This window comes from Cervus elaphus, chromosome 24 (assembly GCF_910594005.1).
Source record: "Cervus elaphus chromosome 24, mCerEla1.1, whole genome shotgun sequence".
Classification (NCBI taxonomy): Eukaryota; Metazoa; Chordata; class Mammalia; order Artiodactyla; family Cervidae; genus Cervus; species Cervus elaphus.
Window position 1 is genome coordinate 65,303,140 of NC_057838.1, and position 20,267 is coordinate 65,323,406.

The window sequence follows — 20,267 nt, forward strand, 5'->3', positions numbered from 1 at the left end:
GAGAGCGGGGTCTTACAGAACTCAGGGCTGGACCTCCAGATTGCAGCTCACCCTCCACTCCCACCCCAGCTTTCAAGACCTGCAATTTCCCTCTAATGGGAAAATGTTCCAGGGGTTTGAGGTCTGGTGTTTATGATGGAAAAAAAATGTTGCAAGGAACAAAGCGGGAGGGGCTCTGGGGTCTCCTGTTCTTCCAGGGACAGGCCCTGATCTTAGATCTGTAGATGTACTACTGATTCTCTGAGTGATAAAATCATATCGCTTCTTTCTGAGCCCGACTTTCCTTGAGTATAAGATGAGGACAGTGACCCACTAGACATAACATAAACACAATGCATGGGGCATAAGGAATTCCCTGGTGTTGGCACTGAAGCTGGAGAGAGTGAGGATTTGGGAGAAACAGTGCAACTGTATCCTATTCATTAAGGTATTTGCTGGTGGAACTGAAAAGTTTTGAGTGCCAACCCTGGCATCAAGACTGCTAGGTATGAATACTGTAGCTCCTGCTTACTAGGTGGGTACACCCTTCACCTCTCTGAACTGCTGTCTCTTCTTCTGTTAGGTGGAAACTGTAACAAAACCTTCTGTAGAAGGTTGATGTTGGGAGTAAATGGACCTGTGGATGTGAAGCTGGGTTTGGGTTAGAAGCCGACTGGGCCTGTGGTGCTTGTTCTGGGAGTCAGTCTTCCCTGAGAAGAGCTGGGATTATGTGTGCACGTGCGACCCTCAGCCTTTGAACCAACACTGGGACTGTCTCTTGATCTGGGCGTGTTCCTGTTCTTTGCTAATGTTCACCAGAGGTGTGCAAAGCTCAGACTCTTGGTGTACCAGGCTCCCTTCTGCATCCCCCTGTCCTCAGGAGGGGATGACACCTACATCCTTTGTCCATATCTCCCATCACCTCCCTCTGGTTAATCCCAGACCCCAAGTCAGGCCACTGTTAGCTTTCCTTATTTGGTGCCCTGACCCTCTAGAACCTGAATCTCAACCTCTTTGTCCTCCCGAGGTCTCTTCCCCCAAAAGTCTGGCCATCTGGGATTGTCAGCTATTCCTCATGGAGGCTTCATGACTCACGGAACGCTGAACTTGCCTCCTTCAAATGGTACAGGAAGGCGTGACTCGGTGGAAGGAGAGAGACTGCCCCTGCCCTGAGCACCCTCAGGCAAACTGCCTATCCCTTCCAGGGACTCGGTTTCCCTCTGAGTTCAAGTCCACGGAGGGCGGGGACCCAGCCATCCCGCGGAAAAAGGCCTTGTGATGTGGACCGTGTCTACATTTCCACGTGTGCATTTATTGTTATTGCTCAGTATAGTGTTGAAAAGGCAGACAAATCCCATTAGTTACAAAGAGCACAAGCCAGAGATACAGAGAAATCAAGTGTACAATAAGAGCACAGTCACTTCCCAGCCCCGATTGTCCCAGAGCCTCCCAGAGCCCTGGCAGCTCAGGAAGCTGGAGGCGGCACCATTTCCTTGCTTACTCTGGTATAAAATATGTGCACACAAGAGTTAGCAAAGTGTGGCGACCGACCCTCCCGAGAGGAAAGGTCGGGAGGGAGAGCACCACAGGCGTTACAAGACTTGGGGGAGCCGTGAAGGGCGGTCCCAAAGCAGCCTTAAATATCTTGTTTTCGTTGGAGGGGGTGATGGCTGATGCCCAGGGCTTGGGATTCCCCCTCCCCTACTTGGGTGGACGGGATCTTTATGTCAAAATCAGGAGAGCTCGCTTTGGAACTTGAGAAAGACCTGGGGATTTCCCGCTATTGTTTGATTTTGGCCTTGGCTTTGGAGGACCCAAAAACCTTCAGAGAAATGCAGCCCATCCCCCACCCCCCCCCCCACACCTTCTAATGGTGGGATCTTGGGGCCCGTTGGAGAGAGTTTGGGGTTGGGAGGCTGTCACAGTGTACTTATTTGACAGCCTCCTGCAAGTAGAGCAAGAACCACTAGGGGGAGTCAGGGTGGTGAGAAGGTCCAGGCAAGAGACGGCTACTTGTGAGGACCTATCTCAGACCTGCTGAAAACTGTCAATAAAGAGCAAGGCGTGACCCCCTCCCCACAAAAACAGCCCAGGAAAAGGAGCCAGGAATAAACATCTCTCCATGAGGAGAATTGGCAAGTGGGATACACATTCTGGTAGCTCTGAGTCTGGGAGAGAACCTTCTTTCTCCCCTGGACCCGGGTGGATGGAGGGTCCACCCCATCACAGCCAAGGTGGGTGATTTGGGGGCCCACACTGATATTGGCTGGGGGCTCAGTGGCCTCTCCTGACAACACCCTGGCTCAGGGGACAGGTGAGATGACGGGACGAGTATCAGGCTTCCCTCAAGATCTAGGATGCCCTTCTTTTTTCTCCTTAAAGGGCTCTCTATTTAGTGAGCCGGAGTGGACAGTGCTTACAATGGCGGCATGATGTTTGCACCTATGATGAAAGGGCCCAATATTTGGGGTGAGAGGAGGGCAGGAGGGTGGAGGACTCGGCAACATTTTAAGTTTACTTGGAAGAATAGACATGAAAGAATAACCAGAAAATTTTGTTTTAAAAAAAATGCACGAAGGGTATTTGTCCCACCACATAATAAAAACATCATATAAAGTGACAATAATTAAAACTAGGTGGCTGGTCAGATGAGACACCCTGATGAGGGAACAGAGGGGAAATTCCAGAAATAGATGCAAGTCTCTCTAGGCTGTCAGGGTGTGGTAAAGGGGGAATTTCCACACAGTGGAGGAAGGGTGGCTGTTCCATCACTGGGCTTCCTGGGCTGAGACAGGTCCCGATCCTTGCCCCACTGCAGTCACCACCGTTGGTCTGTGCTCAGAAGCAGGGACCCCTGTTTCTTGTCCGCTCTCTGCTCTGGCTGGGACACGGGGAGAAGGGGCCACGGGGGTGGGATGGGGGCTGGTGGGAGCAACCCAGGCTGCTGCTGAGTTAGGAAGGAAGGTCTTCAGTTTCCTCCCTGTCCACCTCCAAAGGTGGGTGGCTCACTGGATGGGCCCCCTGCTCGTCCCTCATCTGTGGAGGGGGAGACAGATTGGTGAGCGTAGACCTCAGAACCTAGAGTCTGCTACCTCCTCCTGGAACCCCTGTCCAGAGGGCAGACAGGAATCTAAGAGGATGGTGCAGTCCCTGACCAGTTAAAAAAAAAAGTATATATTACAGAGTATATAGTCACTGTGTTCTGTTTGATGTTTTTTGCCTTTTTTTTTTTTTTCTTTTAAGACCACAGACATTTCAGAACCACACTGCAGGAGTAAGAAGAGACAGCAATTGAAAGCATCACCATTGCATAGTATTAAATGAACAGAGATGGTGAGTTCTTTATTTACAATTATTGTCTAGATTAAAAAAATTCATAAAAACAGATGAATGGTCATAAATTATTTACCCCCTAATGGGGTGAACTGCCAAACGTACCCCATGCTGCTAGATATAGGACGCCGAGTGCAAGCTTTATGTACTACAGTGAGTTCTGACAAACCAGTCATTTCCTCTGTGTGTGTGTGTGTGTGTGTGTGCACGTGTGAGGGCAAGGGTATGAGTGTGTATGTGTGTGTGGGCATCCATCATTCCTGACAAGAAAAGACCAGCACTAACGTGGGGGCATTCTAGCTTCCGTGGCTCCCTACTCTCCCTGGAGCTGAGCCCCACTCTGGGAGACCCCCTCCTGCTCCCCTTGCATCCTGGCTGCAAATGAGCAGGAGGCCTCATGTGCAAGCCGGACTTTCCTGGTGTCATGGAATGAGGTCATGGACACACGGTCGGAACACAGGGGGAGATGGAGAACCTTGAAAAAGGAAACTACAAAAAACAACAGAAAACAAAAAACACACCACGTTCCAAAGCTGCCCCAGGTTCTACAGGAGCAGGTCTTTCTCTAAGGAGAGCAGTGGGCGGTGTGGGCGGTGTTGGTCTTGGAATCCAATAAACACATCTGAGGGCTGGTCACCCCTTCGGGGGACACAGTTCCCTCTGCTGGCTACATTCAGAGATGATGCTTCTCGACATTCAGGAGATGCTCTTGCTCAAAAAAGGTCCTCCTTCCAGGAAGGTCGTGCCAGGTGGGATGGGCTGTCTCGGGATCCCAAACCCTCGGGTTTCTCCACAGCCGTCCAGACGCACGCCCTCCCAGCTGACTATGGCTCTTTTCCCGAGTGGCTCTCAATCTTGTTTGTGGAAGAATTCTCTGGGCCTGGAGAAGGGAGGGGCCCGGGCTGACACAGAGCAACCGTGGGAAGGGTCAGTATGAAGAATGCATTTTGCAAGCGAGGCGGGAAGCGTTTTGGTTTTCCTTGAAGCATGGGACATCATCGGTCATGGTATTCAAAATGTCTTTTGCACTGTACAAGTTTATGGAAAAAGATCGTATGCTGAAAAGTCTCAAAGCAAACTTTGTATTCAATACAAAAGTTCTTTTATGAAAAAAGCTGATACCCACAAAGTGCTTAGCAGTTAAGAGGCTGACATACAATTAAATAAGCTCTTATTAAGTGGGATTACTAGTGCTGTTATTGTCTCAGGGGCGGGGGAGAAATAACCACCTTTTCTCACCTGTGATATGCAGGGTTTCAGAATGGCTTTCTGTCTGGGAAAGCAAGACTTGCTGTTCAAAGGCTACAGTATATATTGCGACTACAGGAAGACGATTTGGTTTAAAAAAAATCACACTGAATACGTCTCAATATACACATCATAAGGTTCGTTCGGATCTAAGTAGTGCAGAAAGTGAAGTGCTATTCTTCTTCAAAAATAAAAATAAAAGCAGCAAACCTTAATGATCCTCATCCAATATGCCAACAGCATATTTGCTGCAATCTATGAGGAAATAAGCCTCTAAATGACTAACTGAAAAAGGAAAAAATCAACAAAACAGCATTTCTAATATTGCCTCACTACCTCAGTCTCTGCACAGACAGCGCCAGAGGGAACCTCTGTTGGAAGTGCTCTTAGTAAACTCAAGTGAGTTTCATTGAGAGAAGGTCTTCACTCAGTGCTTTGCGGATCCCGTGGCCCTGGGGCCGGCCGGCCATCAGTCCTTGGAGCCCACGAAGACTTCTCTCCTCCTCCCCCTTTGTCTACAGAGCGTGCTGTCGGACCCCTAGGGATGGATACCTGCTCACATTTGACTCCTGCCTCCCACGGTAGTGACATTATCCAACAGAAACAGCAGGCAAAAAAAAAAAAAAAAAATCAGAGCATGGCTATCGGAAAACATCGAGGATGCAATCCAGGGAGGTGTCTGCCAGGCTGAGCTGTTTTTATAGCATCTCAGCCACCAGTGTTCTTAAACCATACAAATAGCCGAAGACGTTATCTACAGGTTTGTAAACAAATTACATTCTTCTTTTAGGACATAAATAAGTTAAAATAGAGCAATTTAAGCAGAAACAAGGCAACATGCCGGCAAAAAAATTTTATATATCCATTATATATATTTATATATATATATATATCTACCTATCTATATGGACGTATACAGTCTCAGAGAAGTATACGTTGATATAGATACAAAGAAATGGATATAACCTTGTGAGTGTCTGAAGTTCTTCGGTTCCATTGGTGCAAATTTACCAGGCGAGTTAAGCTCTGCAATTTCAAAAAGTTGTGAAATTAACCTGTACAACTGAGACCATGCTACTTGCAAGCATCTCAAAAACTTCACAGACCAGTGGATTGGATAAATAGTCTCAGAAAAGAGTCTGTTTTGCAGTTCCCGCCTAAGAAAAGAAACAAAACAAAACAAAAAACCAAACCCCTCCCCAACCCCCCAAAAACCAAACTAAGGGAGGACCGGAAGTATGCAGTACATTCATGCAGGGATGTGGCTGGCGCTGGGCAGGGGGCATGGCTGGTCCATGTCAGGCGGGAGCCTGGAAGGGCTAGTTCTGGGAAAACCCCCACTCACTCCCTTTAGCCCCGCTCCCCACGGGATCCCGCCCTCGCCTCAAGGTGAAAAAGAGTTCAAACAGCATCGCAGCCAGAAAAAAAAGGGTCTGCTGGGTGGAATCGGTTTTCTCGCCAGTATTTGTTTTTGTTTTTTTTTTTCCTGCCGTTGCTCGCTGCTGCTTGGGTCAGTCAGGTGCCTGGATGGGTGGCTGCCCGGGTGGGGGCGGGGTGTGGTGTGGCGGCGGGGTGGGGGGCGGTTCCTCAGCTAAAGCGACGTCTCCAGGCTGTGGATGGGGCTCCCTGGACTTGAAGAGGTAGCTGATTTGCTTGTGTCGGTCGTCAGGTTGATCCCGCTGTCGATGGCGCTGTTGTTCTTGTTCAGCGACGAGGGCGGGCTCGAGTTCTGCTTGAGCGCGGCCTCTTCTTCCAGGTCGGTGTCGTCGATGAGGGGGATGTGGGGCTGCGAATCTTCGATCCGGAACTCAGGATGAGCCATGAAGTTATGGATGGAGGTTCGAGACTCAGGCTTTTCTAGACCTTCATAGAGAGAGCTACGAAACGCCTTCACGACGCGGATCTGCAAGGGAAGGGCCGGGGTGAGGCGCACCACCGCGGGGGCGGTGGCCAAGCTCTGGGGGTCGGGGGTGGGCTCGCGGGAGGGGGTGGCGAGGAAGAGGGGGCGGGGCACAGCGGGCGGCTGGAATCCACGGCGTCGGGAGCGCGGACGGGAGCGGGAAGAATGGAGGGAGGAGGGGGCTCAGGTCATGTGCATCCGAGAGGTCTTTTTTGTTTGTTTTTACTTGCTCGGGGACAGACTACAGTATGAGGACAGAAGGAAGGAAGCCCCGCCGTAGAGACGATGGGGAGCAGTGGTTAGAGGAAGCTTAGTCCACTCCAGTGGGCACCCAGACCTAGTGAGAGACTGAGCCTTGTTAACTGGAAATTAGAGCTTCGACCATGCAGAAGGGTAGCGGGGCCAGGTGGGAATCAAGGAGGAAGAAGGAGAGGCTATTTGTAAAAAAAAAAAAAAAAAAAAGAATTCATCTTAGAAAAACCACACACTGTTAAGGAACCACAGACATGGAACAGATAACGCATCACACACACACAGGGAACAGAGAGGAGAGATGGCTGGGTGAGCCGGGATGAGAGGGGGGACACACGAGGGCCAAACAGAGAAGGGGGACATCGAACCAAAGCAGCAAAGCAAACCGAAGCCAACTCGGGGCTTTCTGGGGTGCAGCAGAGGCAGCCAGAAAGCGCGGAGGAACCGGCGGCCGAGGACATTCGGGGCTCGGGAGCATGCTGCGGTGGGGGGACGGGAACCACACGGCACACACAGACAACCACACGGCACACACAGACGGACACACGGCTACACTTGGAAGCCTGCACAATGTGAACGGAGGTCGTTTGTACCCAACGCTTCTTTCCTTCATGCATTTGGGAGGTAAACACTCGAGTATAGACTCAAAGCCCTGGCCAGTCATTGGAGTTGGCTTTGGGGTCCCTGATTTCCTGCGTTTTTTTTTTTTTCCTTTCTTTCTTTATTTGTGCTTTGAAAACACAAAACCGAAAAATGAGGCCAGAATCAGAGGAGCCCACTCAGCCCCTGGGTAGGATTCTAAGAGGGTTCGGAACTAGGCCACAGGACAGCCAAGTTCTTTGATTGTCTGGGTCTCAGTTGGAAACTGGGTTCCCTGCAGAACGGAAGGAGGCCGGACACGGAGGCGTCCGGGCTGTGCCACTTCTGGCGCCTTGACTGCGGGCCAAGGCGAGCCACGCCACCAGGCTGGCTGCCCCCTGTCCCGCCTCACAGGGGGCACAGGAATGGGACCCTCGCTTTGAAGAGAGGCGTCCTGTCTCTGAACTCCTGGGAGGGGAGCCCTGCCTGCCATGGTGAGGGGCCTATGGGACAGAAGCGCCTCCTCCTCTCTTCCCAGCCCCCACTCAGAGCGGAGCCAGCAGGCGGGGAGAAACAGGCATCTATGATGCCTCGGGGGAGCTGAGCCTCAGCAGAGGAGGTGGGGGTGCTGACCCGGACAGCTCTACCTTCCTGCCCCCCTATATCACAGGCCTGGGGGGGGGTGTGGGAAGGCCCTCGCGGTCCCGGGATTTGTGGCACTAAACCCAGGTTGGTGGGGTGCGTGGCGGGAAAGCCCCGTCCATGGAAGTGAATTTTCATGATGACTGTGGCTGATGGTTTTAAGTGTCACAGCTCAGGGTTTACGCGACTACTTCAGAGAAGAGTCTCGGCAAGGCACGTCGTAAGCGCCTCCGCCTTCTAATTTAGAGAACACAGAGAATTTGTCAGTGAGCCCTCTTCGTTTTGTGTAAGACTCCAAAGTTTGGATTTTTAAAAAATTTTTCTCCTGTGCTGCCAGCCATCACTTGCTAGCTCTGACTCTTCCTCATCTTCTCTAAACCACCTCTGTTCCTGGTCCTTCTTATGTGCTGTTGGGCCGGGGATTCTGGGGAAACCTGCCTGGTGGGATCCTGCTTTCAGTAAAAGGCACTGGGCACCAAGCAAGAGCCAGCCGGACACCATGTGTTAGTGCTGGCCCTCCGTGATGGCCACGTGGCTGTTCAGAGACATCTTTCTCCCTGGATACCGTATCTGTGGCTCTGTAGAGATTATGCAATATTCTGACCTCCTGATAACTGGGCCATTACTCCATTGGTTAAATGAAAACAACAAAAAAGAGGTTGCAGGCCTCAGTCTTCCTAACTGTATAATGGGGACGCTAATGACCGCTGTAGCTGCTCAGCCCTGTGCCCGGAGTGATTGGAGGCTGAGCTGCAATGAGACGCCAGCCGGGCAGCGCCTGGTGGAGGGGGGGGGATGGTGGCAGGACCCTGTCGTGTGACTGACAACGCGGAGGGGACGACACACAATGAGATGCAGGCCCCTCGCCCTCCCCCTGGAATGGAGACGACAGAAAGAATGAACTGCTCTGGACAAAGACTGTGGGGACAAGACTTTCCGGGACACCCCGCCACGGCCGTTTCAAGTCTCCACTGCGGATCTCTCGCGGCTGAAATGGAAAACAGTATGGGAAGAAAAAAAGCTCTTCCGTCTCCCCTTCCCTGACTGCCCTGGGGATGGGCCTTTGCTGGCGTGAGCCGCCCTGGGACGTGGGGTGAGGGGGGAAGAGAGGAAGGGTCTGGGGTCTTCAGATGTTTTGGTTTCATCAGCACAAAGGGGGCGGGGAGGGGGGTGTGTGTGCTAAAGGAAATATATAGGCCCCCCCGTCTGGGGTGGGTTGGACATACTCGAATGTTTACCCGGCTTCAAGGAAGCCAAGAGTCTGGGGTTGATTCACATTCATTTCAGGCTCAAGGTTAAAGACTCACAACCTCTTTTAATTTCACTCTCTCTTGCTGAACTCTGTGTCCAGGGTTCTCTAGCCCTCTAGGGAAACAAACACATGGAATATTCAGACAGTGGAGAGGTCTGGGCTCCCCCCCACCACCAACCAGAAGCAAGCCATTTTCTCGCCAACCCAAGGTTGCACTAAATTAGTTACTAGGATGCTAATGAGAGCTCCGGCTTCCTTTCCTTCCCTTCGCCTTCATCCCCCGCCTAAGAGACGCAGACTCCTCATCCTAGCAGTCCTTAGAACCTGGAATCTGAAGGGGGCTGGGAAGGGGCATGCCCTCTCTAGACTGGGAAGGCATGGGGAAAGTGGCCGGTCTGGGGTTAGGAGTCTGATGCTCTGGGCCTGGTTGGTTCAAAGGAACAGGACCTTCACTCATGAACGTGGCACATGCTACGAACTTGCTAAATATGAAGACGGCCTGAGATGGGTTAGGAATTTGTGGGAATAAGAGAGAGAGGAGCCATGGAGGTTGGCCTTGGATCCTAAAGCTGAATGCTAACTCTGTTCCTGATCACTGATGGGAGGACGCCCCCGCCCCAGTCGCTGCCAGGCTGATGGAAATCTCAAGAGGAGAAACAGCTTCCCTGGCCCCCTGGCCCCCAAAGCACTGGCTCCTTGTCACTGCATGTGGCTGTGGGCGTGGACACTGGTTCCACCGTGGAAATTCAACCTCTGTGGGCTTGTCTGGCGAGTGGTGTGGGTGGTGGGGAAAATGGGGGACTCTGGAGTCAGATCTCTTGTCACTTATGTGCTGTGTGATCTTGGCCAAGTCAGGCCACTTCTCTGAGCCTCAGAGACTTGCTCACTTAAATGGAGGTATTGGCAGATCCTCCCTCTTTGCATTTCAGTTGTGCGGTACATGTGGAGTGGAGGATGTGCGCAAGTGCTCTGGAAAACGGTGGGTGAGGCTCAAGTATTAGGGGTGTGCCATTAAGTTTCTGGGTGAAAAACAAGCTTTTGAGTGGCTCAGAAGAGGAAAGTGAGGTCATGGGCCAGAGTTTCCTCCTGATCATTCGAATGTCAGTCTGACCACACTGTCCGGTCACCGCAGGGCATCTGTCTGCTGGGGGCCCTCCGTCTCACAGTGGTGCTGGGGGAGGGACGTGTGACTTGCTGGTGGTGTTCCAGAAGTCAGCCTTGCACACCCAGCCCTGCCCTAGGCCTCTGTGGTCACTTCTGATAGCCCAGGGGACCGTGGTTGGGACTCCTTCCAAGGTTGGATGGCATCACTGACTCAATGGACATGAGTCTGAGCAAACTCCGGGAGATGGTGAAGGACAGGGAAGCCTGGGGTGCTGCAGTCCATGGGGTCACAAAGAGCTGGACATGACTGAACAGCAACAAAGGTACAGAAAGCCCAGGTGTTTTTTTTGACTCAGCAGGCACCCTCCTTTACCCAGAATCCTGGGAGGAAGATCCTGCTCGGAGGAGGTAGGGGCAGCCCATCTCTCCATCCACCCAATGTGGGGCCCTGCTTCCTGGCCACATGCTTCACACCGTATGTGAAGAAAGCCTCTGTGCTGCTGGAGGGACCTGCCTGGTACCCAGAGGACTCCTGGAGTCCCTGGAGATGGGAGGAGGCGACATGGCTATAGAAACTATTCAAGCAAAGGAGAAACTCAGGGGTATATATTTAGAGTCATGACTGTGTTGACCCAAATCTGTGTGTTGAGACCACAAAGGCTTTGATCCCTTTTGGAACAAGTACCCTCGTGCAGGGGGATGGCCAGGCTCTTTTTGGAGACCTGATGCCCAAGAAAAGGTCCCAGCACGGACCCAGAGTCACAGGCTGGATTCTGCAATCACAGGTAGGAATGCAAGACCCCTAAGGAGGCGTGATGCCTGGAGAGATGCTGGATGGTGCTTGAGTGAGGGAGTCATGCTTGCGTAGCCCCCTTAGGGTCCTCTGAGAAAATGATGGGTCATGGGCAAGACCTGAAGGCTCCTTCTCAAATGCTGTTCCAAAGCTGGGTCACCTCATGGGCTAAAGGGATCAACCTGGCCTGAAAGGAAGCTGGCTTAGAGAAAGGGAGCGAAGGGCAGGCGGAGATGGGCATTTCTCTGAAGGGAAAGTGTTGAGAACCAATTGGCCCAGGACTGGCCTTACTGAGTGGTTTTATAAAGAACAGAAGAAAGGACTCGAGACGACTGCACTCTTTCCTCGAGACGTGAGAGCTAAGATGCGAGGCTCAACCAAGGGAGATGTTGTGGGGTGGCCGGAAGCTCTGGGAGCTCTGTGCTGGCCAGGACGAGTGGGGCGCCACGCTTCAAGAAACCTGGCCAGGGAAGGCAAGGACTGGACCTGGAGGCCGCCCCCTGGCAGCAGACCGGCTGGAGGGACGCAGGAGGGACGTGGGAATGGAGGGAAAGGGACTCCTCCCCACTGGCTGTCCAGCCCCGAGCACTTCTGGTCTCCATGCTCGGATTCAGGAGGCACCGCTGAGCAAGGCCAAGGCTTGGCTGGTGCGGGAGTAGGGCCGATGGGTGCGGGCCCCCCGCTGAGGCGGGGCCTCTCGTGTGAAGGGCGAGAGTGTGGGATCAAAGTGCCTGCTGCCCAGAGAGAGCCTGGCACTGGCTTCCGGTGACAAGACCTCGGGAAACAAGGCCCAGGCACCATCTGCTCAAGTGGCCCCACTGCCCTGGGCGCCTCTGGTGTCCCCATTGCTGCGTTTTCGTGCTGATAAACCAGCACAGAGTTCTGCCTCATTTCTGCGTGCCTCCCGTCATCTCGCGACCCGGCGGGGCTGCACCCACGGAAAGGTCCGTGGGACACACCGCCGATGGTGCCCCATGACTTGCGCCTCCGGCCTGAGGGCTCGGACAGCATCGTGCCCACCCAGCACACAGGCCTCTCCTGCTTGGTGGCAGAGGATGTGTGTTTTGGGTGTTCTGTGTTTAGAAGAGGATAGAGGCCCCTTATAAACTACAAGAGATGAGGCCTGGAGTCTCATGAAAGAGGCCGGAGGGCTGGGCGTTAGCACACAACCCGAGAGGACCAGACTGCAGCTCCCCTGTGGTTTGGGAGGGGCTGACTGGGAAGGGAGGCAGGTGGTAAACAGAATCTTCTTGTGCCCTCTGGGGCCTGAGGCCACTAGGGGTTCAGAAAGATCTAGACAGGGCTAGAGATGAGTGACCTTGGGTGGAAGCCGTGGTATAAGGAGATGAGTTCATGGGAGGAAGCTGATGGAGGGGCTCAGAGTCCCAGGCTGCCCCTCCAATGAGAAAGGAGGAAGCCGAGGGTCAGACCAGTCCACGAGCCCGCTGGCAGCCAGCCTGGATGAGACCCCCGCCGTTCTCTACTGAGGTCAAGTGGAGTGGGTTCATGAGCCTTGTCCCTTCCAGGGAGGGCTCAGGCCTTCACTGTGCTCCAAGCCCTGCTGCAGGGAGAAGAGGGTACGAGGCAGCCGGGGCTGTCAGATGTACAGGGGGAGAGGACGGAGGGGCTGCATGACGGGAAACAGGGCCTCGGGCTGTGATCCCCATGGGGGCCCGGGTCCCCTGACCGACTGTGGTCCCTGACCTGCAGTGCTCCCTTTGGGTGGGCCTCACTGTGGCTGACCATGACCCCGGACAGCCTTTCCTCCCTTGACCCACAGTGATCCTTGGCCTGACTTTGACTGCAAGACTGTGATCTCCTGGCCAACCCTGACCCTCATAAGCCAGGCTTTTCCCGACCCTACACTGATTGGGACGCCTCGTACCCCCCCAGCTGACTGCACCCCCACTTGGCCTCCGTGACCCTGTGGGCGACTGCGACCATTTGATCACTGAAACCTCCCCGAGTGATGGTGATCCTTTGACTGACCCAGACTTTCTGACCACTCGTGACCCTCCTGACCCCACGACGGCCTGGTCCGTAACTCCTGACCCTGACCCACCAAGGGACTGCCACCCCATGCCTGGCTGCGGTTGGCTGATCATCTGGGACCCTCCTCCTCAATGGCCGGGGCCCCTCAGCTCCCTCGGCCTAACCACGAGCGGCTGGCTGCCCCCCGGCCCCTGCCCGCCTGCCCGCATGGCGCTGGTGGTGGCGGCTCCCGAGGCGGTAAGGGGGTCACACTCACGCCCAGCTGCAGCAGGAGGAAGGCTGGTCGGAGAGGAAAGAGCATTGGACAACGACACGCGACTAGGGCTAGAGAGATTGGCTACGTCCTGGCTCTGGCTGGTGACGGAGGATTGTCTCCGCAGGGCCCCCTGAAAGGAGGCCCCGCTCTTGAAAGTATTGACTACTTCAATCTGCAACGGAGGAGAGAACGAGACAAGTTGCGAAGAGAACGGACACGACAGCTTCACGACTGACAGGCGCCACGCCACGAGGACAGCCGCAGCCACGGCAAGACGACACGCCACTTACACCAAGACGACAATACCAGACACGTCCAAGGCTCTGAGAGATGTCTGCTCAGTCGGGCACCTGGGCTTCCCGGGGCCCGGGGAGAGTGGGGAGACACAGGGCCCGGCAGCAGCACCGCTCTAGCGGCCTGGGGGCCGGTGGGCTGGGGGCGGGGCTGGGGGGGGATGTTAAACATGGGGTTTGCAGGCAGAGGGGGTGCTCAGCCCCTGGGACCAGGCGTGGAGCCGCAGTGGTGTGGAGGGGACTCCGGGGAGGACCGCCCTTGGCCCAGATACCCACTCTGTCACGTACGAGCTAGGTGACCTTGGACAGGTCACTGCCTGGAGGCAGTTTCTTGTCCTTCAGAAGGGGCAATGCCGCCAACCTGCCTGGCAGGGCTACGCTGTGAGGGACAAAGCGCTGACCCACTTAGTGGTTGGTAAGAGTCAGGCTGGACGGGACTCGTGCCCACTCAAGAAACTACAGTCCTTGGGCTTGGCGGCCGGGCTGGGTGTCAGCACCAGGGCTCTGTGTGACAGCTGCCAGCCCTCGTGGGCAGTGGGGGGCCGGGGGCCACCAGGAGGGCTAGTTCCAGAGCCTGCAATGCTGGCCATCAGGAGGCTCTGGGTCTGCAAGCTCCTCCCTGCACCCAGTGCTCACAAAGGGCTGTCTCCCAAGGCGTCAGTTACCTCTAAAGCTAGGTGGGGGGCTGGAAAGGCCCAGGAGATGTTTGGGACAGCGCCCTGTGCAGGGTGAGGCAGCCCAGGTGATCTGTTTGTGTTGCGAATGGATGGAAATGCAGTGGTTGGCCACGTGGTGCTGCGGGCTGAGGTGGGGGCCCCTGACATGCCTCCCAGAGGGTGAGGGGATGGGGTGGGGCGCCATGACCTTCCCAGGCCGGCTGGGCAGGAGACCACCCCACTCTTGGTCTCTTGGTCCCTTTGTTCTTCGCCCCCGCAGGGCTGTGAAAGCACCTGGGAACTGCAACGCTGACCCAGGGAGCGCGACCCCGTGAGAGTGTGGGGGCCCCACCTTCTTGGCGTGTGTCGCCTGGTGGGAGGCTCTGTTCTGGGGAAGAAACCTGCTCTTGGCTGGACACACATCCCACACCAGTGCTCGGCGTGTGTGTCCTTGCAGTGTGTGTTTTAAAACTGAACTTTGTTCCCCCTTGAACTCACTCAACGCCCTGAAGCTCCACCACCCTCCCCTTGCCCCAGGAGAAAGCTGTGTGTGCATGTGCAGAAGAGCCGGGCTCAGGGCTGACCCCCTGGCCGGGAGAATCTGGGGCCCGCCCTGGCCTCAAGCATCCATCCTGGCCTCACGGGGCTTGACCCTCCTGGTGGCCGCCCGGCAGCCCTGATCCACCCTCCCCCAACAGCCCTGAAAGGAACCCCCCACTCACCTGGGCCCTCACAGCCAGCCCACCCCACTGCAGGGGCACCCCTCCCCCCAAAGTCCACGGTGGGCGCGGCCAGTAGTCGGGGAGGTAGGACGTTCCCTCGCTCAGCCAGGCTGAGTGCAAGCGCGGCACTTGCCCGAGGCTGATCAGAAGAGGGGATCTGGGCCCGCCCCCTCATCTTCGTCCCCGCCCACCCGCCCCGGGAGCCGCCGGTACCTGGGTCTGGATCCGGTTCAGACCTCGGAACCACAGGATCTGGCCCCGCCGCAGCTCGCGCTCGGCGTGGTCTATCTCCTCCACGTCCTCGTTGAGCTCCTCCTCGGGGATCTCCTCCTTCTGCGTGAGCCTGCCCGCCTCCTTGAGGAACTTGAGCCTGCTGGTCGGGATGGTGGCGATGACCTGCGGGGGGCCAGGCCGTCAGCGTCACCGTCAGCGGAGGGGGCCGGCCGCTCCCTCCCTTCCCTCCGGCTTCTGTCACTCACCCAGTTCCCATCAATTCGTTCCTTAGCTCACCTCCCCCCTTCCTCAACCCAATCTTTAGATTTCTTTCTAATTCCCTGGATCCTGCAGAGCCACCGGGACATGGTGGGAAATCTTGGGAGCTGGACACAGGTGTGACTTGACTACCCCAGACCTCACCGGTCAGGCGACCTTGGGCGAGTCATGCAGCCTCTCTGAGCTCTAGCTTTCCCTTCTGGAAAGCTGGGGGCAGTTCTCAGAGTTGGAGATGGTGTGTCTAAGTCGCTGGCTTATTCTTCCTGAGGTCCCTGGGGTGCCCAACCCTGGGCAACAGGGCCTCGGAGCTTAGGTGCCTGGGGGCAGTCAATGCTGGGAGACTCTTGGAACGTCTGCCCTCCTGGAAGGGAAGGCGATATGGGAGGGCGCTTTGTCTTCGTTCTTACTCTTCCTCCAAAGGGCTTGTCCATGGGGCTGAGGCCTGAGTGGCAGGCCCTATGGGGTAACTAAGGTGGCTGGGGTCAGAGGCCCCTTACATCTCCTCTGGGGACAGAGAGGGGCTGGTCTGGACACTCTCAGGGGTTCCCTGGGAGTCTGAGATGGCATCATCCTTAGGGGTCAGGAACCAGCTTGTCCAGATGCCAAGGGCTCCCTGAGGGAGCGGGCCCCCATGAGACAAAGATATCCAGGCTCAAGGGTGCCCCGAATGGGCTTGCTAAGTCAAATCTAGTTTATCAACTCTCCAAAGACACTCTGAAGTTTAAAGATTATTTTGAGTGAAACTAAAGTTCCTTCTTGACCTTCTAGTTAATTTCTGTCACTGGAATTCCCTACTTTAGCCTGGAAACAGCTTGAAGGCAAGACCAATGTCTTAGGTCTGCTGGGGCCCTCCGCCTAGATCCAGATACCATGTCCTCTGAGCTGCAAGCTGTGAGTTCGCGATGGTGCATGTGTGTGTGACTAGTGGGGGAATGTTCTGGAGAGGATCCAGCCCAGGGTTCTCCAGAGCTGGGGAGGGTCATGGATGGCTGCAGACACAGCACCATGATGCAGCAGAGGTCGCCCGTCTTGCATTCCCTCGGAGCTCTCTGCAGGAGCCTCTGCTGGGCGTCACAACGCCTGTGACACCCTTTACAACTGGCCGCCTCAGGCTCTCAGCCTTGGCTGGCCATAACATCTAGTTAGAATTTAATAACATTGGTCTTGTTACTTTTTTTTTTTTTAAATCAGCTTCTGTTTATGACAAATAATACTTATTTTTCAATCATATTAGTAATATAAGTTGCCTTTTGAAATAAATTTCAGTTAAAAAACCAGACAGGATTAAAAGAAAATATCAAATAACAGAATCAGCGGTATGTGTGTGCGTGTGTGTGTGCTCAGCCGCTTAAGTCGTGTCTGACTCTTTCAGACTCCATGGACTGTATGTAGCCCACCGGCCAGGTTTCTCTGTCCATGGGATTCTCCAGGCAAGAAGACTAGAATGGGTTGCCATGCCCTCCTCCAGATCTTCCCGACCCAGGGACTGAACCCTTGTCTTTGGCATCTATCTGCACCGGCAGGTGTGTTCTTTACCACCACCTGGGAAGCCCCTCAGCGGGGTATATAGATGGAAGCAAAAATCATAGTGGCGATACCCACATGACCATCATGTGAGACCAGGGTCAACCCCCACTGCTCCAGCCCCCAGAAATGGGGGCCAGACAGCTAATCCTTGCAGGAGCCAGGACCTATAGGTGAGGATCCCGGACTCCCCCAGCCAGTGCTCTCTCCGGAGCGTCCCTGCCGAGAGGCCCCTCCTGCACCGCCCACCCCCAGCACTCACCTGGCCCCAGACGAGCTCCCCTAACCCAATGAATATGCACCACATCCACTGGTCCAGCTGCAATGGGGAGCAGCTGAATGGCTTTCCCCCAAACTGCACGATCACTATCTGGAGAGGAAGAGGAGAGAGAGAGAGACAGAAAGGCCATCGGGGGTCAGCTCAGAGGTCTGGGCTCCCAGGGCATTGCTGAGGGGCTCCGGCTGCCCACTGATGTCCCCCCACCAGCCAGGCCAGTGTGGGGGCCTGGTACCTGGATGGCAAAGGTGCCCAGCACGATGGTGCAGAAGATGGGGTTCCGGAAGATGCCGTCGAAGACGTTGCGCTCGCCGTGGATCTTGCGGGCGTTGATCTCGTTGAAGAGCTGCATCATGACGAAGGTGTTGAAGATGATGGTGTAGTGCTCGGAGGGCGGTGAGTGCAGGGGTGCGTTCCTCCCACTGTCGATCTGGAACATCTTCTCGCCTGCCAAGTCGAGAGGGCGGGAGCTGGGCTGAGGGTCGGGACTTGGGGGGGACGCCTGGCCCTGTGGGGGGGATGCCTGGCTCTGTGTGGGGGCCTCTTCTGAGTAGCCAGGAGGGTCACCCAGATGCGGGAGGTGCTCTCTGAGCACTGGGGGGCCAGGTGGGCCTGCGCCATGGGGTGTAAATGAAGGGGTAACAGTACCCTTTCTCCTCCAGGGCTCAAGTGCCTTGGGTGAACTTTCTTCCACTTTTTTGAGGAAATCTGATAAAGGCGGGAGGCCAGCTGTGCTTCTGGGCAACAGGGCTTATAAAAAACAGTCCCTGGTTGGCAAACTCATCTGGCCTGGGAGGACGGGGAGTGACCTCGGAACGTCTGGCAGGAGGCCTTGGCTTTCTGTGCTCATGTTGTTTCTCAGTTACTCAGTCGTGTCTGACTCTCTGAGACCCCATGGACTATAACCCGCCAGGCTCCTCTGTCCTTGGGATTCTCCAGGCAAGAATACTGGAGAGGGTAGCCATTCCCTTCTCTAGGGGATCTTCTTGACCCAGGGATTGAACCCAGATCTCCGGCATTGCAGGCAGATTCTTTACTGTCTGAGCCACCACGGAAGCCGTAGCTTTGGGTTCCCCCTAAAAGTGTGGCTGCCTGTAACTGAGAATGTCCTTGCGGAGACCTCTGGAGCTCAAGGGGCTGTCACAGGAGAGACGGTTCCCACATGGATGCTGAGCCTTCCAGGTCAGGCTGGCTCCAGACCCACCCAGCTGGCCTCATTCTTTGAGGGGGCTGTCACGTGGTGGGGGTGACACAGCTCCCTGCTGCTCTGCGGACACCACCCATGGCATGCCTGATGCCATCCTGTGTCCTTTTGCAAAGCTGCACAAGCTGGAGCTGGGAGGGCTTGTGGGGTTTTCTGACGGTGAGAGTCTAGCTGAATCCAGAAGCACCCAGAGCAGATGCTGCAGTGGGGAAGCCAGCAAGTAAACCAGGGGCCTTCTCCACCTTTCTTCCCCAGCTGACAGCTTTCTCTGCGAGTCTCTCCTAGCTCTGCATTCCCGAACATCCTCTCAGGCTTCTCACGATCATCTTTACAACTGTCCTGCCAGCACAACAAATAAGAACTGCCCTTTGAAAAGTGGGCTCACGCCCCAACCCCATCCAGGCTCGCTGGTGTTGAAAGCCCAGCTCAGGAATCTGGGGAATCCCACTGGCCCCAACTTGTTGTGTGACCTTGGGCCACCATCTGCCTGCTTCTGGGCCTCTCCAGGTGCTGGGGGTCGACTTTGCCCGGATCACCTTGGAAGCACCCTGGAAGCCTGGCCAGTCTGGGTTCCAGCCAGGTCTCTTCTCAGTCCAGGTGCCCCCTCAGGCTGGCTGCATGTCCTCGGGCAAGTCACCTCCCCTCTCTGTCCCTGGTGCCTCATTGTCATGGGGGTGGTGGCACAGGTGCCCAAGAAAAGTGTGGCTTATAGGCAGGTGTGTGGCTCTTTCCCAGGGAGGCCTTGGTGAGGAGCCTCCTACGGGGCAAGGGTCAAGTGTGGCAGTGATGAGAGCAGGGGCCGGTCACTCCCACTAGTGTCTCGGGCTTCTGGGGGGCTGGCATGAAGCCCTGCCTTGCGCAGTGTGTACACAGTGTCCAGAGCTGTCCTCAGTGGAAAAAGCCCAGGCCTTGGGGTTGCCAGACCTGGGCCAGGGCCCGGCTCTACCCAGGATTTGCTGTGTGACCCCAAGCCACTAACTTCACCTCTCTGGGCCTCCATTACCTCCTCAGCAAACAGGCGGGCGACTGGGAGTCCAGAGCGGCCGGGTCTGGGCCATGGAGTCCTGGGTGGGCAAGGCAGGGGACTCACCGACGAAGAGCAGGGTGAAGATGAGGGTGAGCTGGTAGACGGCATGGCCCAGGATGTTCTTCATCATGGTCCGAGAGATGAGGGGCTTGTTGCGGCCGTACGGCTTCCTCAGGAGCAGCGTCTCGGTGGGCGGCTCAGTGGCCAACGCCAGGGAGGCGAATGTGTCCATGATGAGGTTCACCCAGAGCATCTGCACTGCCTTCAGGGGGGAGTCCTGGGGACCGTGGGTGAGAGGGTAGTGATAAATATCTCCTAGGTATTTATGATGGGAGGTTGGCTACCACCGCCCTGATGTGCCTGGCGTGGGGCTCATTGCCAGGGTGTAAGCAGCTCCCCTTGAGGCCAGCTCTGCCGCTGTGTCTCCCTTGGCTGGCCGGCCCACCCCAGGGTTCCAGAGTGGGTGCTGAGTAGGTTTGTGAGGCCTTCCGTGGAGAACCACCCAGCCCTATCCTCCACAACGCTGTCTTCTCCCCCAGGGAGAAAATCAAGCCCCAGGCATCACGGCCACCACTTCCAAACCCTGTGCTTTGTAAATATAGCCACACCCCCGCCATCTTCGCCCCTCCCCTCCAGCCCCCACTGGCCATGTCTCTCTTCCAGGCTAAGGCCAAAAGCCCCCACAAGCATCTTCCACACAGACCCCAGCTGCCCTGCTTCCTGCTGCCTCTTTCCCTTCAAC

General features: G+C 55.5%; 1 protein-coding gene across 18 annotated transcripts in view; it reads right to left on the bottom strand.

The window, feature by feature from the left end:
- Nucleotides 1–3,281: 3,281 nt before the first annotated feature.
- ATP2B2 (ATPase plasma membrane Ca2+ transporting 2) overlaps nt 3,282–20,267 on the bottom strand; it is a 363,500-nt gene continuing 346,514 nt past the window's right edge. For 12 of the 18 annotated variants that reach the window (XM_043886411.1, XM_043886410.1, XM_043886420.1 and 9 more), the window contains 5 exons: nt 19,589–19,802; nt 17,530–17,741; nt 17,280–17,387; nt 15,215–15,397; nt 3,282–6,463 (listed from right to left, as the gene is read on the bottom strand). In XM_043886411.1, the coding sequence (XP_043742346.1) occupies nt 6,152–6,463; nt 15,215–15,397; nt 17,280–17,387; nt 17,530–17,741; nt 19,589–19,802 (1,029 nt within the window). In that variant the 3' untranslated portion in view covers nt 3,282–6,151. Of the gene's footprint in view, nt 6,464–6,551; nt 6,895–9,243; nt 9,299–13,330; nt 13,503–15,214; nt 15,398–17,279; nt 17,388–17,529; nt 17,742–19,588; nt 19,803–20,267 lie in introns of those variants that run through there. The other 6 variants (XM_043886423.1, XM_043886422.1, XM_043886418.1 and 3 more) reach the window with 3 other exon arrangements.